The 17,962-nt window shown below is 40.4% G+C and overlaps 1 protein-coding gene across 1 annotated transcript in view; it reads right to left on the reverse strand.

Annotated features, from left to right (window-relative positions):
* The window catches only part of NUP93 (nucleoporin 93), a 106,411-nt gene that overhangs the window by 60,551 nt on the left and 27,898 nt on the right, over window positions 1-17,962 (reverse strand). The window contains exon 3 of the mRNA XM_055412714.2: window positions 15,755-15,872. Coding sequence (XP_055268689.2) covers window positions 15,755-15,872 — 118 coding nt within the window. The remainder of the gene's footprint in view (window positions 1-15,754; window positions 15,873-17,962) is intronic.

Here is a 17,962-nt window from a genome sequence, read left to right on the forward strand (position 1 = left end):
TCTGCTGAGAGACCAGATTTAAGGCCTCCCTTTGGTATAGCCCATCCATGAATTATTAACGTTAGCAGAAGCAATAGCACATCCGCTCACAGCGATCACAGAGGAAACTGATGATTAACCAAGATGGGATTATTAATCCCTCCACTTCTTGTTCCTCCATCCCCCTTCTCTTCTTCATCCCACTCTGTGCTCTCACTGCTTTTTAGGCATTGTATGTTAAGCTACAGCTTCGGAAACAGAGTCGATTCCTTCAGGTGAAAAAATAATCAATGACCGATTACAAGTAACAGACTTTTAATATATATAAGTTTTAAACATATTTTATTGACCATTGTGCCCTTCACAGAACAAGAATAAAAACAAGGGTGGTGGGGCTTCCAAGGGTGGAGGGCCAGTGGTTAAGAATCCACCTTGCAATGAAAGGAACATGGATGTGACCCCTGGTCCAGGAAGATCCCACCCACATGCCGAGAAGCAACTAGGCCAGGCACCACAACTGCTGAGCCTGTGCTCTAGAGCCCAGGAGCCACAACTGGAGAGCCCACATGCTGCAACTACTGAAGCCCGTGCACCTAGAGCCTGTGCTCTGCAACGAAGAGTATTCCCTGCTCATCGCAACTAGAGAAAGCCCGCCATATAGCAAAAAAGACCCACCATAGTCATAAATAAATAATTTAAAAAACAAACAAAAACAAAAAAAGAAAAAACCCAACAGTGGTTTCTAATTCTTTATGGTCTCAAACACTTAGATGATAAATATACTCGTTTGCAGGATGAAAGTTCAGGGTTGGCCCACTGGTGGACTAAGTGTAACAGTTGGCAGAGATGGCTAGAAAAGAAGGGGTCACTTATCCTAGGCTTCTGTAATAGCTTAACCCAGTGGATCTCAAGCTAGAGGGCTTGTTAGAACAGATTCTGGGGCCCACCTCCAGAGATCCGGATTTCTTAGGTCTGTGGTGGGACCTAAGAGTGAACATTTCTAACAAGTTCCTAGGTGATGCTGAAGCTGTTGGTCTGGACACCACATTTTTGAATCACTGACCAAGAGCTTCTTTCCTGTTGCCAAACGCATTAAGGGCATGAGAGGAACAGAGAAGGAAATTAGAATCTGAGGGAGACGATTAATACAAATACAAAGATGTGCAGCTCCTATCCCTTCCTAACCCCAATGAAAAACATGGAGGTCTAAAGGGCTCTTCAATGTCTGCTGCTCCAAAATAAACCCCATTTCCACAACATTCCCTCTCCCCAAAATATGAGATAGTAGGATGAGTAAGTTAACACATGGTGAGGAACACATATGAAGCTGAGAACTAGATTAATTTATAACTCCATTCCTAAAACATGCGAAACAAAATCAAATATGCCCTTTTCCTTGGTCATTTTCTTCCCCATCCTTCCTTCTCCTTAGGATTTGGCTTTAATGCATGATCAATTCTCAAAACACAAGGAAGTTGTAATAGTCTTACCCAAAACAGCTATGTACTGTAACAGAAAACTCGTATACACCTTCAATATCAAGCTGAGTTAGGCACCAAAAGAAAAAGAAAAAAAGAAAAAGTACAATATCAGCAGAGGCTTTAGCCAAGGGTCAAAAAAAAGGAAATGCGCTTTGGAGCATCTATTAAGAGAGCAAAATAAGAACAGGTTAGCCAGATGGATAAACTAAATTCCACCTCTTTGGGGTCTGCAAATGCAGAAAACCCCAAGTAATGATAGCATATGAGGAAGAGCAAGGCCTGACTCCCACAGAACCAGTTTCTCCACACCAGCTCAACCCCACACCCAGACTCACTCTATACAGTCCACGGCGTGGGTGGGTGCACGCTGCCAGGCTGCAGGAACCATTCTAACAGCCATGATTTCACAGCTGCTACTTGACTAGAAACAAGGAGGTACACTCCCATTAGCAATGGCTGCTCCAGATGCCAGCCAGTCTAAAAGGCCAGGGGTGGGGTGTAGACAGAGAAAGAGAGATGCAAAGGACAGAAGGAAAAAAGCAAGAATGAAAAGAAGAAAGGACAAAAAGAACAGACAAAAAGAATGGAAGGAGAGACAATAGTCCAAAGGAAGGAAAGAAACAGGGAGGGTGAACCAGAAAGCAAAAAACTGGCAAAAACTAAAAATTTCTCCCCTGACTTGCTCTGAACCCTGACAGTCTAGTCCAGCTAAAGTTTCAAATACAACTTTTGCTCTGGTTTGCCACTTAGCATTTGCTTGGCACCAGTGACCTACTCAGACAGCACAAACCAGGCTGACAGGCACTAGTGCAACAAATCTCAAGAAACCCTGGGCCTCTTCACATGAAGGGCCTCTATAAACTATGCCAGCAGCAGTTACACCTCTGTTCAGTATCACTTTTTATTCCAAAGTATATCTCAGATGGAAACAGTGAGATTTGTCACCAGTCTATAGTACTGCTCTTCTAAGTAGCATTTTCGTCTCTACAACTGATTTGGTTAACCAGCAAATCTTTCATGTGGAAAGGAATACATGGAAATGTCACTTCAAAGAAAACAAGTAAGAAAAGGTCCAGGGGGAAAGACAGAACCAAAACATCAAGAAATTTGACCAGTGGCAAAAGAACTAGCATTTTTGCAGAAAAATAAATAAAATAATAATAATGATAATATGGAATTTACCCAATCATCCATCCCTTGAGGCTTTCTTCAGCAAGGCATGATATGAAGCATCTGGATTCAAGTTCCACCTTTGATAGTAATTAATCAGTCCTGATCTCGATTTCTTCCCTTTCTAAATAAAGATGAAGCAAACATCCATTCACCTCACCTCAAACACTGCAGAAAGGAATAAGACAGTGATGGACAAAGCCTATTGCAAAGTATCATACGAATGGAAGGATTATCACGGTGTGTCCCTCAAAGCTCACATAAAATTACTAGTCTGCTACTTCCCCCTTGATCTTCCAAATCAAGACAAAGTCATAAGACTTCTCAATAACTATTTTTCCCAATGGTTTGAGGGGGACAGTGAAATGACATAATGATCATTCATGAAATCTGTACCAGATCTCTATTCACACATTAGAAAAACTTTTCTGTCACAGAATAAACGAAAAGACTATATATTACTTCATAGGAATTGACCAATGGCCTTATGAGGGCCATTCTTATAGTCTGCCTCTAACATGTTTCATGAAACAATTCCTCACTGCCCTGTTAAAATAAGTCAATTTTCCATGTCATTTTCAAAGATGTTTCACAGCTTCAAGTACCTGGTCCAAACAATTCAACACTCCCAAAATGGTGGCAGTCAAGAAAGTGCACTATGGAGCCATTTCACAAGTACTCTGAAGTAAGTATTAGATGGAAAAGTGCATTTCCCCTTCTAATGCCACTGAGTTCTCATTCACACCCTTAAAACCCCAAATTTAATGGTTTCTTGTCATCTAATTCCCTCAGCCCTCATTTACCCTCAATTCCAGTCAAGAGGTGTTCAGGTTATGAAAAGGAGGGTAAAGTCTTTCACTGACATTGACTACTTCTCTTCCAACCACTGTGAGCCTAGCTTCCTCCATAAGCAAGACACTGTAACCGCCTCTCAGCTAGACTCTATTTTTAACTTCACACGGGGAGAGAGGCACTGGGCACATGCTGAGGACCACTCACAAGGAAGTGCCTGCTTAGCTGGGACCCACTCTGGCACACCACCATGCCCGCCCAGTTCCCTGCTTGTCTTCTCATCAAGATTCTGTTATGTTAGTCTGTGTTTATTTCTAAGAACCAGTTAGTCCGGAGGGTATCAATTTGCATGACTTCAGGTGAATGTCAACTCCTCACTTTCGTACTGGCTCCTAGAAAAGCCTGATTTTGCTATGCAGAAATTGTTTCCTGTATTCTGGAGCACACACACCAAATCGAGGGCTTTGCCTGTGTCTTTAAAGACCAAACACACATAATACCCTTAGACAGCCAAATCATATTACGAGATGTAAGATTTCAACATTCCGGCACACTGCCAGAACTTAATGGCCAGTCAGACGCTAAGTAAGGAAATGGGTCTGCATTAAACCTGCAAAGAAGTCAACAATCAATAGTTCAGGACTACAGTAAAAATCTGATGTGCCCTTTAAATTGCTTCTAGCATCATCCTTCTAACTCCAGCTCAGCTTCAGAAGCAAAACAAAACAAAGATGATCAAGCAAGAAGCTGAACACAACCTATTTTCACAACCACAAAGCCTTGGCATTTCTAAACTAAAAGCTGCTCCAGGATTTCACAGAATTTCTGTACAGTGTACCTGTAGGGCAGCAAACCTGAGAAATAATAGGCTGGGCTTTAGACAGTAAATTAAACTGACAGCTCAGCAAGCAGAAAACTACGGCAAAAAAGCCAGCACCTGGAGATAAATGGAGGAAGCAGGTTTGGCCTTCCTGCAAAACTCATCTCCCCCCAAACCAGCAGGGGTTTGTATTACAGTGTAGAAAGCACACTCCCGCTTCTCCCTCAATCAACATCATTTTACTACTACGCTTCTCTCAGTAAGAGCGGGGCCCGCCACATCCACTTTCCGTGGGCTTTACACGTTCTCTTTTGCTCTGAATGAGCACTCAGTTATACTTTCTGTTTCCTATTTCTACCACGACAGTCTTCAAATACACTCTGAAAATTCACTCCTATGCTAAAAGAGCCTTAGTCTACAGATGAAATTTAAAACCTCATGGAATGAGGGCAAGGACTGAACTCAAACTGACAGAAGGGAGTTCAAGTCTGGCACACACAGCCTCTTAGGCCTCAGGCTCCTCCTTGGTGAAATGGCGTTAACGTAACCACCTCAGAGGGTTACTGGAAGGACTGAAAGAGGAAACCCAGAAACTGCTTAGTACAGCAGCTGGACACAATACATGTTTAGTTAATCTTCAGCTCTGCCTCCTTGATTTTAGCTGGGATAAAACAAGACAGAAGTTCAAACTTGTCTTTGGTGCCATGTTTCACCGTACAGCAAACGAACGCTTAAAACGAAAGGAAGGGAGGCAGGAAAGGAGACAGGAAGAAAATACAGCTACTGAATCCAGAGCTACCCAAGTACAGCTGGAGGAGCACCCGTCCACAGTTCCCAGTCTAGCAGACAACTACAAAACCGAGAATTTGCATTTAGAAATTTTTATAGCAACCTGACAAGAGTAGTTTTATGTTTACTGATTTTAATTAAAAAAAACACCAAGGCTTCCAGGAATTCTCTGGTCTACCAGTCCAGTGGTTAGGACTCTGCGCTTTCACTGCCGAGGGCCTGGGTTCAATACTCGGTCAGGGAACTAAGATCCCAGAAGCTGCATGAAGCGGCCAAAAACACAAAACAAATATAAAACCAAAACCTAAGGCTCACAGTCTGTAAGTCTTTTACTTCACTTTTTCTAGTAATTCATTTAACTTATTTTATCTCAGTCTGGGATAAATTGGGAAAAAAGAAAAAAGAAAGTTGAGAAGCATGGATTCTATTAGCACCTTTTGAGTACAACACCCATCACTCTATTCCTTAAAAACAAACACATGTGGGACCTCATCACAGCACCAAGTGCCACTAGGGAAGGCCTTAAACCTTTAAGGACCCACCCAGTCCCGCTCATTAAGAGACTGGTTCTGCTGAGAAAGACTGATATGTACTGTGGATAACAGAGAATCTAATAAGAAATGAGAAAGCGCTCCCAGATAATATCATACAAGTATATTTCGGTACCTTGAGCAAATCAAGCATATTATAACCTTCCACGGTTGTTTCCACCTGTCCCTAAGAGAGCAACAGCTTTTTAAAATAGTTTTTTTATTTTCATTAGAAAAAGGAGGAATGGAGAAAACTGTGCCCCATATCCCTGCACTTGTGCCATTCAAAGAAATAAATCAAATCAGGTAGCAATAATAAAAATCAGCCAGTGGATCCGTACTCCCACTTACATTCTGCTGACCTAATCCTCCCCTTTGTGTTATAAACTAAATGAATGGTTGGGGCTAGTTGTAAATGTGTTTTATAAGACAAGAGGTTTTTTTTGTACAGATTCTTGGAAGCTGTGTCACGCCCAGCCCTGCTCAGCCGATTCTGCCGCAGTGCTTGAAGTGCTGCGGCTTTCTGAAAAGCAAAGGCAGGATTCTGCTGATGGCATCTCAGCCTCACAGCCACTCCATGGTGAGAAGCGGGGACTCGCCTTTCTGTCCTCCAAGATAATCAGAGCAGCACGTGCGTTGCTGCCGATCGTTAGTGTCGCAGACCAGGAGAGTGGGCGACTCACCCAACCTCTCCACAAGGGCAAGATGGAAGCTGGCCATTGTGAGACAGGAAAATGCTCAAAAAAAAGCAATACACATTGGTTCTGAGAGCTCTGCAGCAAAAGAAATTCTAAGTACAGGTCTCGTCAGCAGAGGATGATGCCCATCCTACCTCGCCACTTCTTTTCCTGGTCCCCACCAAAAACCAGACAGAAGCAAAACCACGGGACTCTCCTGTCTGAACCCTTCTCTCAGTTCCTTCACAGGATGTGGAATTTTAGTGGAGACAGGGAGAACCTGGGCCCGGAAGTTTGATAACCAGGGAGCCACATTTTGCCACCACCACCAATGGAAGATCACACTGCCGGCCTGGAAAGCCTCAGACTGAACATTCCGAAACAGAAATAAGAGGTCACAGGGCGCTGTGGCAAGCAAATCCGAGTGGCGCCCGGGGTCAAGATCTGCCATCTGAGAACGACAGACTGGTCTACAGTAAGTGTGTTCAATATCTGACTAGGTTTTAACCCCCGTTTAAATCAAACAGTTCAGCCCATTTCTAGTTCCTGAAACCAAGCAATTTAAAGATACCAGACTGAAGATGACAATATATGTTTCCTATCTCCAGAGTTCTGGCATCAATAGGTATCGGCAGGTTAAGAGAAGCTGGTAAAGAGGGAGGAGGATGACTCAATTCCAGTTCAAAGGCACTAGTGCCTGGCCAACACTTGAAGTGCTCTATTAAATTGTTAGATAAATATTTTAGCCATGGGCTTCTTCCAAAATACTCTTACAGAACCATTCCAACTTCTTTCTTCTTTAAGTTGGTAATTGATATTCCTCTGCTCACTACAGGATATAAGAAACCTCTGAGAAGACAAAAAAGCCTGTCATTTCCTGTCTGCTCAGAATGCATTCAGCATCCATTTACTTGTTTGTTCTGAAAGCCCGGCATTCAGGAGTAAGTGTGAAAGGATAAGTAAAAAGGCTGAAATCTTATATCCCTGGCTAACATAAAAGCAGTTTTTCACATTTTCCACAGATGATGCTTCTAACACCCATTTTTATTACCATTTTTAATTCCATTTACAGGACACTTTAATATAATTGCATACTTTGCCACCAGACCACAATGTCTACCTTTCCCCTTTTCACAAACAGGCAAGAAAATTAAGTCATTTCAGTATTACCACAGCAATCTGCATTAGCCCACCTAATTATAAACACAAAACAGGATGGCACATTAACCTGCCTCTGCAAAGACACTATTTTTTCCTTTTTACATGTTTACTGGCTTTTACCAGCTCTGAGATTTATTCTGGGTCAGGGTTTAAAGACAAGGAACAGCAAATATGCTCATTAAGTGGGGGTGATGTGGGTGCTGCAGTGTTTACACAAGAGATGAAGCCTAGCAGGGTTACTGCCTTGAACAAGAACACAGGGAGAGATGCACCTGATCCACAAGTACCTCAGCCCCTACAACTGAATTTTAGCCTAAATTGTGACTGGTATTTGTTCTAGGAAAGAGTTTCTCTCTACTAACAGACTTCGGATCCAGTGGGAATTGGATTCATTTGCTAGTGAACCCAAGAGTATTACCTGTAGGTTGTTTCAAGTCCAGGACAGAGAGTTGTTATAAGGTGGAAAGGGCAAGATTCAAATATCCATTAAAGCCCTCTAAAAATGCAAAAGAAAGGTTAGCTTGACTTCCCACTCACTCTCTCAGGAGCAAGAGGAATATAACAACGGAGGTTAATAAACACAAATGCTTAACTGAATAAATATCTTCATACTGACATATTCCATGCAATGGTCTCTTACATTTTTATATTAATATTATGTGAAAACATTTAAGAGCAAAGTCTTATTCCCTCAGAGTCCATCATTCAAAATTCCGAATCATCCAATTTGGGCAAGATCACCATTATGTGCAGAAAAGACTGCTCAAGTATATTTAAGAGCAGAAACAATAAGGCAGGTATGTTTTCCCTACTTTAAACCATTTCTCAGAATTGGTATACAAATTTCAGTCTGCAAACAGATGCAACTCTTATGAATGAACCTCATCTCTTAATTTACTAAGCAGTTTTGGTAAGACCTCTCCTTGGTACACACACTTAGCAGTTTCAATTTCTACCGATTTACATTTCTTTAAAAATAATTCCAGATTTAAAGGAAGTCAAAAGATACCTGGAGTAACAGGCAAATTTGGCCTTGGAGTAAACAATGAAGCAGGGCAAAGGCTAACAGAGTTTTGCCAAGAGAAAGCACTGGTCATAGCAAACACCCTCTTCAAACAACACAAGAGAAGACTCTATATACACAGACATCACCAGATGGTCAATACTGAAATCAGATTGATTATATTCTTTGCAGCCAAAGACAGAGAAGCTCTATACAATCAACAAAAACAAGACTGAGAGCTGACTGTGGCTCAGATCATGAACTCCTTATTGCAAAATTCAAACTTAAATTGAAGAAAGTACGGAAAACAACTAGACCATTCAGGTATGACCTAAATCAAATCCCTTACGATACAGTGGAAATGACAAATAGATTCAAGAGATTAGATCTGATATAGAGTGCCTGAGGAACTATGGACGGAGGTTCATGATATTGTGACATTGTACAGGAGGCAGTGATCAATCAAGACCATCCCCAAGAAAAAGAAATGCAAAAACGCAAAATGGTTGTCTGAGGAGGCCTTAAATATAGCTGAGGAAAGAAGAGAAGCAAAGGGCAAAGGAGAAAAGGAAAGGTATACCCATTTGAATGCAGAGTTCCAAAGAACAGAAAGGAGAGATAAGAAAGCCTTTCTCAATGATCAATGCAAAGAAAGAGAGGAAAACAGCAGAATGGGAAAAACTAGAGATCTCGTCAAGAAAATCAGTGATACCAAGGGAACATTTCATGCAAAGATGGGCACAATAAAGGACAGAAATGGTATGGACCTAACAGAAGCAGAAGATATCAAGAAGAGGTGGCAAGAATACACAGAAGAACTGTACAAAAAAGATCTTCATGACCCAGATAACCACAATGGTGTGATCACTCACCTAGAGTCAGACATCCTACAATGTAAAGTCAAGTGGGCCTTGGAAAGCATTACTACAAACAAAGCTACTGGAGGTGATGGAACTCCCGCTGAGCTATTTCAAATCCTAAAAGATGATACTGTGAAAGTGCTGCATTCAATATGCCAGCAAATTTGGAAAACTCAGCAGTGGCCACAGGACTGGAAAAGTAAGTTTTCATTCCAGTCCCTAAGAAAGGCAATGCCAAAGAACGCTCAAACTACCATACAATTGCACTCATCTCACATGCTAGCAAAATAATGCTCAAAATTCTCCAAGCCAGGCTTCAGCAGTACATGAACCATGAAACTCCAGATGTTCAAGGTGGATTCAGAAAAGTCAGAGGAATGAGAGATCAAATTGCCAACATCTGCTGGATCATCAAAAAAGCAAGAGAGTTCCAGAAAAACATCTACTTCTGCTTTATTGACTATGCCAAAGCCTTTGACTATGTGGACCACAATAAACTGTGGAAAACTCTTAAAGAGATGGGAACACCAGACCACCTTACCTGTCTCCTGAGAAATCTGTATGCAGGTCAAGAAGCAACAGTTAGAACCGAACATGGAACAACAGACTGGTTCCAAATTGGGAAAGGAGTACGTCAAGGTTGTATATTGTCACCCTGCTTATTTAACTTATATGCAGAGTACATCATGTGAAATGCCGGGCTGGATGAAGAACAAGCTGAAATCAAGATGCCAGGAGAAATATCAATAACCTCAGATATGCAGATGACACCACCCTTATAGCAGAAAGCGAAGAACTAAAGAGCCTCTTGATGAAAGTGAAAGAGGAGAGTGAAAAAGTTGGTTTAAAACTCAACATTCAGAAAACTAAGATTATGGCATCTGGCCCCATCACTTCATGGCAAATAGATGGAGAAAAAATGGAAACAGTGAGAGACTTTATTTTGTGGAGCTCCAAAATCACTGCAGATGGTGACTACAGCCATGAAATTAAAAGATGCTTGCTCCTTGGAAGAAAAGCTATGACCAATCGAGACAGCATATTAAAAAGCAGAGACATTACTTTGCCAACAAACGTCCGTCTAGTCAAAGCTATGGTTTTTCCAGAAGTCATGTATGGATGTGAGAAGTGGACTATAAAGAAATTTGAGTGCCAAAGAATTGATGCTTTTGAATTGCGGAGTTGGAGAAGACTCTTGAGAGTCCCTTGGACAGCAAGGAGATCAAACTAGTCAATCCTAAAGGAAATCAGTTCTGAATATTCACTGGAAGGACTGATGCTGAAGCTGAAACTCCAATACTTTGGCCACCTGATGTGAAGAACTGACTCACTGGAAAAGACCCTGATGCTGAGAAAGATTGAAGGCAGGAGGAGAAGGGGACAACAGAGGATGAGATGGTTAGATGGCATTACCGACTCGATGGACATGAGTTTGAGCAGGCTTTGGGAGCTGGTGATGGACAGGGAAGCCTGGTGTGCTGCAGTCCATGGGGTCGCAAAGAGTCGGACGTGACTTAGCGACTGAACTGAGTGACTGAAGATACTGTTCACCCATTCAGAACACACCTTCCCTCAACTAATTCAAGCTAGGGAAAGCTTATTGCATTCTCCCCTCAGTATTAATATTTTGCCAGTACTAATCCTGAAGAACTGCTATTAGCATACTAATCATTCTAGGCAAGTCTGACCCTCTTTTCAACAAACTGCCATAGGATTTCTGGAACCAATTCCCTACCAACAACTTGCCAGTACTACAAACACATAATTATTAATAGCACTCAACCGCTTTTCCTCTTAGCTGTTATATATAGCTGCATTTAATCAGCAGTACCTTAATTCCGAAGGTATAAAATTAAAAGATAAACGTCAAAAATAACAATTTAGGTGATATGGGATTATACCACCAGTGATTTGTTTTATACTTAACCAAAGCCATTTAGTTTCTTCTGGTTATTTACAAGATAAGCTAACAGTGGTTTGAGCATAACTACATTTCCAAGGACAGAAAAAGGAAGGACATAATGGATATTTTACTATAGATACAGTGTGGTAAGCAGAACAAGTTTTTAACAAATCAATTATTATTGCACCATTAGTTTTATATGTGATACATCAGTTCCCTGACTCATTTTCTTACAGTTATTTTACTCTCTTTTTAAGACTTTTTTCTCTTTACTTATAAAGAACAGATTTCCATCTGGAAATTTAGCAGATTATGAAGATCTTTAGTTCTGTATAGGGTTTTCTGTGTATAGAAGGGGCTGTATTTTCATTTATCAAGATTTAAACTGGCTGCTAAGTCAATTCCAATAACATAATCTAGGTTGCTGTTTACTTTGTGAGGGACCATTCAGAAAGTTTTGTTTTTTCCTAAGCACTAAAGCCAACATGCTATATTTGGAGGCCATGGGAAGAGAGATCTGAGACTACGAAAGAGGTGGCATCTAAGCCTTAAGAGTGTCAGACTGAAAGAGGGCTCGGACATTTTCAGAGGTGCTACTCCATGCTAAAGCAAGGTGGTAAGCAAAGGTCTAAAGTATAGAAGGAAAACAAAACGGTTTGGTAACCTGGTTAGCTGAAGTAGAAACCTCTTTCTCATCCTCAATACTCCCTCCCCTCCTAAAATTTAATGCTACCTGTCCTTACCCTGAAAACTATTTAAAACTATTTTTAAAAAATCAGGCTGTTTCTAACAGTCAGCTTCACCTTTCAAAAGCCTGAAAGAGAGCTGAAGATGAGATCAGATACTTGATTGAGGCTTGCAGTCCCTGGAACAACTAGCAATAGATGCCTTATCCTGACACTCCATCCAGTTGTGAAACATAGAATGTTTCATTTCAGTTAATTTACAGTTTGACATTTTCTGGCATTGTTAGTACAGTGGGTTAAAGTAGCTATGTCTAAGTCCTAACTCCTGGTACCAGTGAATGTGATCCTATTTGAAAATGGGGTCTCTGCAAATGTAATTACGATAAGGATCTCTAGCTGAGATCATCTTGGATTTAGGGTGGGCCCTAAATCCAATGGCTGGTGTTCTTAGAAGGCAGAAGTAGATTGACACACATGAGGGAAAAAAGAAAAAAAAAAAACAAGACTATGAAGATGGAGGCAGAGTGCACCTATGCTGCCACAGATCAAGGGAAGTCAAGAGCCACCAGAAGCTAGAAGAGGAAGGAGTCTCCCTTAGTGCCTTCTGAGGGCTCTGCCAACACCCTGATTTCAAAGTTCTGAGCTCCAGAACGGCGAGAGAATGAATTTCTAATGTTTTAGGCCACTAAGTTTGTGGTAATTTGTTATGGCAGCCATAGGAATCTAAGTAAGTTTAGCAGTAATACACAACTGAGCGACTGAACTGAACTGAATATTATTATATTTTGGTCTAATGCCATTTGGAAATATTGCAGCCTAAAGCCAAGAAACTGCAGCTCCCATTTTTATGGCTGGCCCAGGTTATTCCTGCACAGCTTTCTTGAAAAATACATGTAATCTAGTGAAAAAGCCCAGAATACAACTGAACTGTGTAACTGTGTACTTTATTACTATATAATACATTTCATCCATGGTACATTAGGTCTGTTCAGACCACAGTAAAAATGTGTAGTCTACCCTCAATATTTTTTTTTCCAAAGACAGAAGTGAGCAAGAGGATCTCTGCGAGAGGAACTGTACTTGCAAGCACCACAAAGTCACTCAGAATAGAGCAGTAGTTGCTTTAGTACCACATCCTGTTAACAATTATTGCTCTTCATCTCTATTACAGCAAATGTGTAGGCCTTCTTTATGAACATTTCCAAAAATTAAATCAATAAACATTTAAAAAATTACACTAGTATCATTCAAACATATATTTAAGTGGGTTTATTTAAATATGTTACCTTTGCTGGCCACAGCAATTTAAAAATGCATTCTCAATGCATGCCAAGATCACTGATTATGATACACAACAAAAAACATTAGAAAGAAAAGGAAATACAAACAATGTTTACCAAACAGAAAAGGACAATCTATTCATGGGAAAATGCCTTTTCAAGCTTATAAGTAACGTAAACATTGGACAATACAAAGTCTTGGGCAGAATCTACCAAAGGCTCCTTTAGCATTTCCTTTTATGAATTTATAAATTGACATAATAAATTCACTCTGACACTCAGTATGTGTTCAGATTAGGGTGTGTTCTTATCTCAGAACTGCATAGTTGGAAAACATGACATTCATATACAAAAACTGATCAGATTTATACTATGTGAATCATTATTTCAATAAAGCTGATAAAAATAAGTGAGAAGAAAGTGTCCATCAAAAAGTATATCTGGTTTTTCAAACTGAAAATGTCCAAATTAACTCTTCCTGGATAATCAATACATGAAAAGAAGAATTAAAAGGAGGATCACTCCTGTGAAGGGGGAAAGCTGGCTTGGCTCCTATATCTGATTACTACACAGGAAGTCAGGCAAGGACATGATACTACATCGTGTACAGGAAGTTAAGGCACAGATCAACTGAGCCACACAATACAACTTAAGACTTTAAATCTCTATCAACCACTAGAGCTATCTCAAATTAGGCCAAAGACTCAGTCCTTTGAAAGTTAACTTTTCTTCTTTAAGGCTTTGCTGGCAAGAAGATGAAGTCAACAGAGGCTTTTATTTTGAAACTAGTTAGTCTTCAATCTTTACTGCAGGTCTAGATGATCAATTCCCAAATAATCAAAACTTATCTTGGAATAGCCAGCTCACATTTTTAAAAATATTCCAGAAGAGCTCAACTGAGAGGTTAAATTCTGAAATGGAAGCATCCTTCCTCTCAAAGTTCAAAGGTTTCACAGCAGGGTCAGGACCAAAACTCTTAGCCATGCTCATTCCAAATTAAGAAACTTTCTCTGATGTGACCAAGCATGCACTGCTAGGAAGCCACCTAATGGGGCTGTTGAAGGACAGTGTTCACGCATACAGTAGAAGGTTAGAATAAACCATCATTACCTAATACATTTGTAAACCTGTCATTAATCCCTCAAAGCAAAAAATGTAACACATCAAAGGGAATTCATGAAGTGCCTCATTAAACATTGCTGGGAATTCCAAATATGCCAAAGAAAGTAAAAAAAGCAGTTTTTAAAATGAACAACTTATTAAGCATCTTAAACAATAAAAACAACTCAAATAACAACCCTTCAGTAAGTGCCATCTCTTTCCACACTATTAGGGATACTCCCCTAAATACATGGTGATTATTCAAATTATTCGAACTCTATCCCATTCACCCATCTTGATCCTATTCTAATTATTGGGTTGGCCAAAAAGCTCATTTGGGCATTTCCATAAGATGTTATGGGAAAACCCGAATGATCTTTTTGGCCACCCCCGATATTTGTTTACAGGCATCAGGCAAAATAGAAGGTGGAGAGAGGAACAGTTAAAACTTTAAAAAAAAAAAAAAAGAGGCAATTATACATGCCATTTTAGGATTACTTGGAAATAAGAAAGCATCTGTAAGGTGAGAGGCAAATATAATTTAGCATATAAAACTGGGAAAAACTGAATTTTCAGAGTCTGGGAACATATCAATAACACAGAAAATAATGAGTATCTGTAGTTATTCAACTCTCAACTACTTAAAGTCTAGGGTTTTAGGTTTCTGAAGTAGAATAAATGCAGTAGCATTGTGGCCATTAGATGGATTAAAACAGTTCTTAAGAAGGCTGGTGGGGTGAAGTGTTTCAAATTGAGCCCAAATAATAACAGATCCATTTGTACCAGGATTTGCCTCTGTAGGACCTGCATCCTTTTATCTCAAAGGTAAACCAATGACAAAAATCGTATCCCATCATCCCTTCACTCTAACACAAATCACTGTTCCAATTCCTCAAAACTAAATGGATTATAAGATTTTTCCTTAACAATTTTGGACACACACACACACAGCCACTAGTTTCTGATTAAATTAAAATAGCAATCAATTGTGCCAGTGGCATGCTAGGTTAAATGAGACTGGAGTGCTCTATTAGGCCATTTCCTGGTGCCACTAATGGAGCCAAATACTTCCTAGAAATCGATAAGTGGGTTTCAGTAAATAGTACTTAAGTTTTTTCCAGCTCTTTGCCAATGCATACAAGCAAGAAGCAGAAAAGAAATGTGGAAGATGAATAGTAAAATTATTTGAGATCTAGCAAAGAAAGCAAAAGAAACTTACAACTAATGTCTCTGTGCCTTGGATTAAGCCCAAAGAAAGACAAATCTGTGCTCGTAATTACAATAATTTAAAAAGTGCAGGTCGGAACTGCTTCCCTAAATTCAGTCTTACAGAGCACTCTGAAAATAATCCAATGTTCCTCCAAAGCTGACCCTCTCATTCTCTTAATATCTGAAGGAGAATAAAATTAACAAAGAAATATGGAACTACTAAACCAGCTGGTGAACACAGGGTCAGGGCCTTCAGCCTGGGTTGCATGCTCAGGGTTTCACCGAACCAGTCCTGGTGTCTGGCATCTCTTACCTGAATGTCTGTATCCTTCACGGGCTCAAGAGGCTCGAAAGTGGTGGCTGCACTCAGACTTTCCAATCGCTGTGAGATGTGGGATATGTCAAGTCCCCGAGACCCAAGGAGAACTGACCTATATGAGGATACAGGGCAGAGAGAAAAAAAGAATTAGGACATCTAATGTACTTCCTAAAATATTAAAGAGTATTTTTAGTATAAAACATTTTATATGCTGCCCGAATACTTTTGTATGGTTGCTTTATACCTTTCCAAAAACATCTACCACCTGGTATAACAGACACAACACTGCATTTTTTAGTAAGAGTTCTGATCATGCCTAAATTAGAGTGAGGGACCTATATAGGATAAAATGATAGCATATTAATAAAATCATAGGCTAAACTGCTCCAAACACTTTACAGTGAAGAAAACTGTGAGGTGGGTATTATTCTCAATCACCATTTCCCAGATGGGGGAACCGAAGTGCAAAAAGGTTAACCAACTTATTCAAAATCACAAAGCCAGGAAACAGCGGAGCCAGGTCACCAAGCTCCAGAGCACAAATTCTTAACCAGCACACTATATTTACAGCCTTTGTACAGACAGAGGTAGTGAACCACAAAATTTTAGAAGCTTCAGAAGTAACCTAGTTCAAACTTCATTCATTAATTAAGGAAACTAAAAGTCCAGGGCAATCAATAACCTGCAAAGGGCAGTAAAACCAGAGCTCAAGGCCAGTTCTCCAAAGATTCTCTTCAAAAGCCAAACATCATGTAAAGTGCATCTTCACATTCCCCCTCTGTTGACCAGTGTACGACCATCACCACAATCTATTTTAGAACATTTTCATCACCCTCCCCCTCCTAATTTTCCGACAACCCATCAGCAGTCATGGGAATGTAAGATGCTCATGTCTCCACAAATCTCTCCTCAACCTCTAGCAACCACTAATTTATTTTCCATCTCTCTAACTTTTCCTATTCTGGACATTTTCTATAAATGGAATTAAAAAATATGTAGTTGTCTGTGACTGGCTTCTTTCACTTGGCATGTTTTCAAGGCTCATCCATGTTGGAGCATGTATCAGTACTTTATTTCCTTTTATTGTTGTACAGTACTCTATTATATGAATATGCCATATCTTATATTTATGAACATATCCATTCATCAGCTGAAGGACAGCTGGGTTGTTTCTACTTTTTGGCTATTACAAAAATGCTGCCATGAACACTCAGGTACAAGTTTTTTTTAATATTTATTTATTTGGCTGCACTGGGTCTCTGTTATCTTAGTTGCAGCATGTGGGGTCTAGCTCCCTGACCAGGATTGAATCCAGGCTCCCTGAACTGGGAGCACAGAGTCTTAGTCCCTGGACCATCACAGAAATCCTGGTACAAGTTTTTACATTAATATATGTTTTCGTTTCTCATGAGTATATACCTAGGAACAGAACTGCTAGATTATGTATTAACTCCTTGTTTAACCTTCTGAAGAACTGTCAGGCTATTTTCCAAAGCAGTTACACTATTTCATATTCCCATAAGCAATGTACAAGGGTTCTAACTTTTTCCATATCTTTGCCAATACCTGTTATTACCTTTTTGATTGCAGCCATTTTAGTGAACTCCCCCTTTTAAACTATTATAGGAAAAATCTTAATATTTTATTATAAAATAATAAACTTTGTACATATTGTTGTTGTTCAGTCGCCAAGCCATATCCAACTCTTTGCCACCCCATGGACTGTAGCATGCAAGGCCTCCCTGTCTCTCACCATCTCCCGGAGCTTGCCCAAGTTCACGTCCATTGCATCGGTAATGCCATCCAGCCATCTCATCCTTTGATGCCCTCTTCTCCATATGCCCTCAATCTTTTCCAGCATCAGGGACTTTTCCAATGAGTTGGCTGTTTGCATCAGGTGACCAAAATACTGGTACCCATTACCGCTTCAAAAATTAGCATGTCATAGCAAAGTTTCGGAGAAGGCAATGGCAGCCCACTCCAGTACTCTTGCCTGGGGAATCCCATGGACAGAAGAGCCTGGTAGGCTGCAGTCCCTGGGGCTGCTAGGAGTCGGACACGACTGAGCCACTTCACTTTCACGCATTGGAGAAGGAAATGGCAACCCACTTCAGTATTCCTGCCTGGAGAATCCCAGGGATGGGGGAGCCTGGTGGGCTGCCGTCTATGGGGTTGCACAGAGTCGGACACGACTGAAGCGAC

Source organism: Moschus berezovskii, chromosome 22 (assembly GCF_049115385.1).
Source record: "Moschus berezovskii isolate FMDL1 chromosome 22, NW_MosBer_1.0, whole genome shotgun sequence".
Lineage (NCBI taxonomy): Eukaryota > Metazoa > Chordata > Mammalia > Artiodactyla > Moschidae > Moschus > Moschus berezovskii.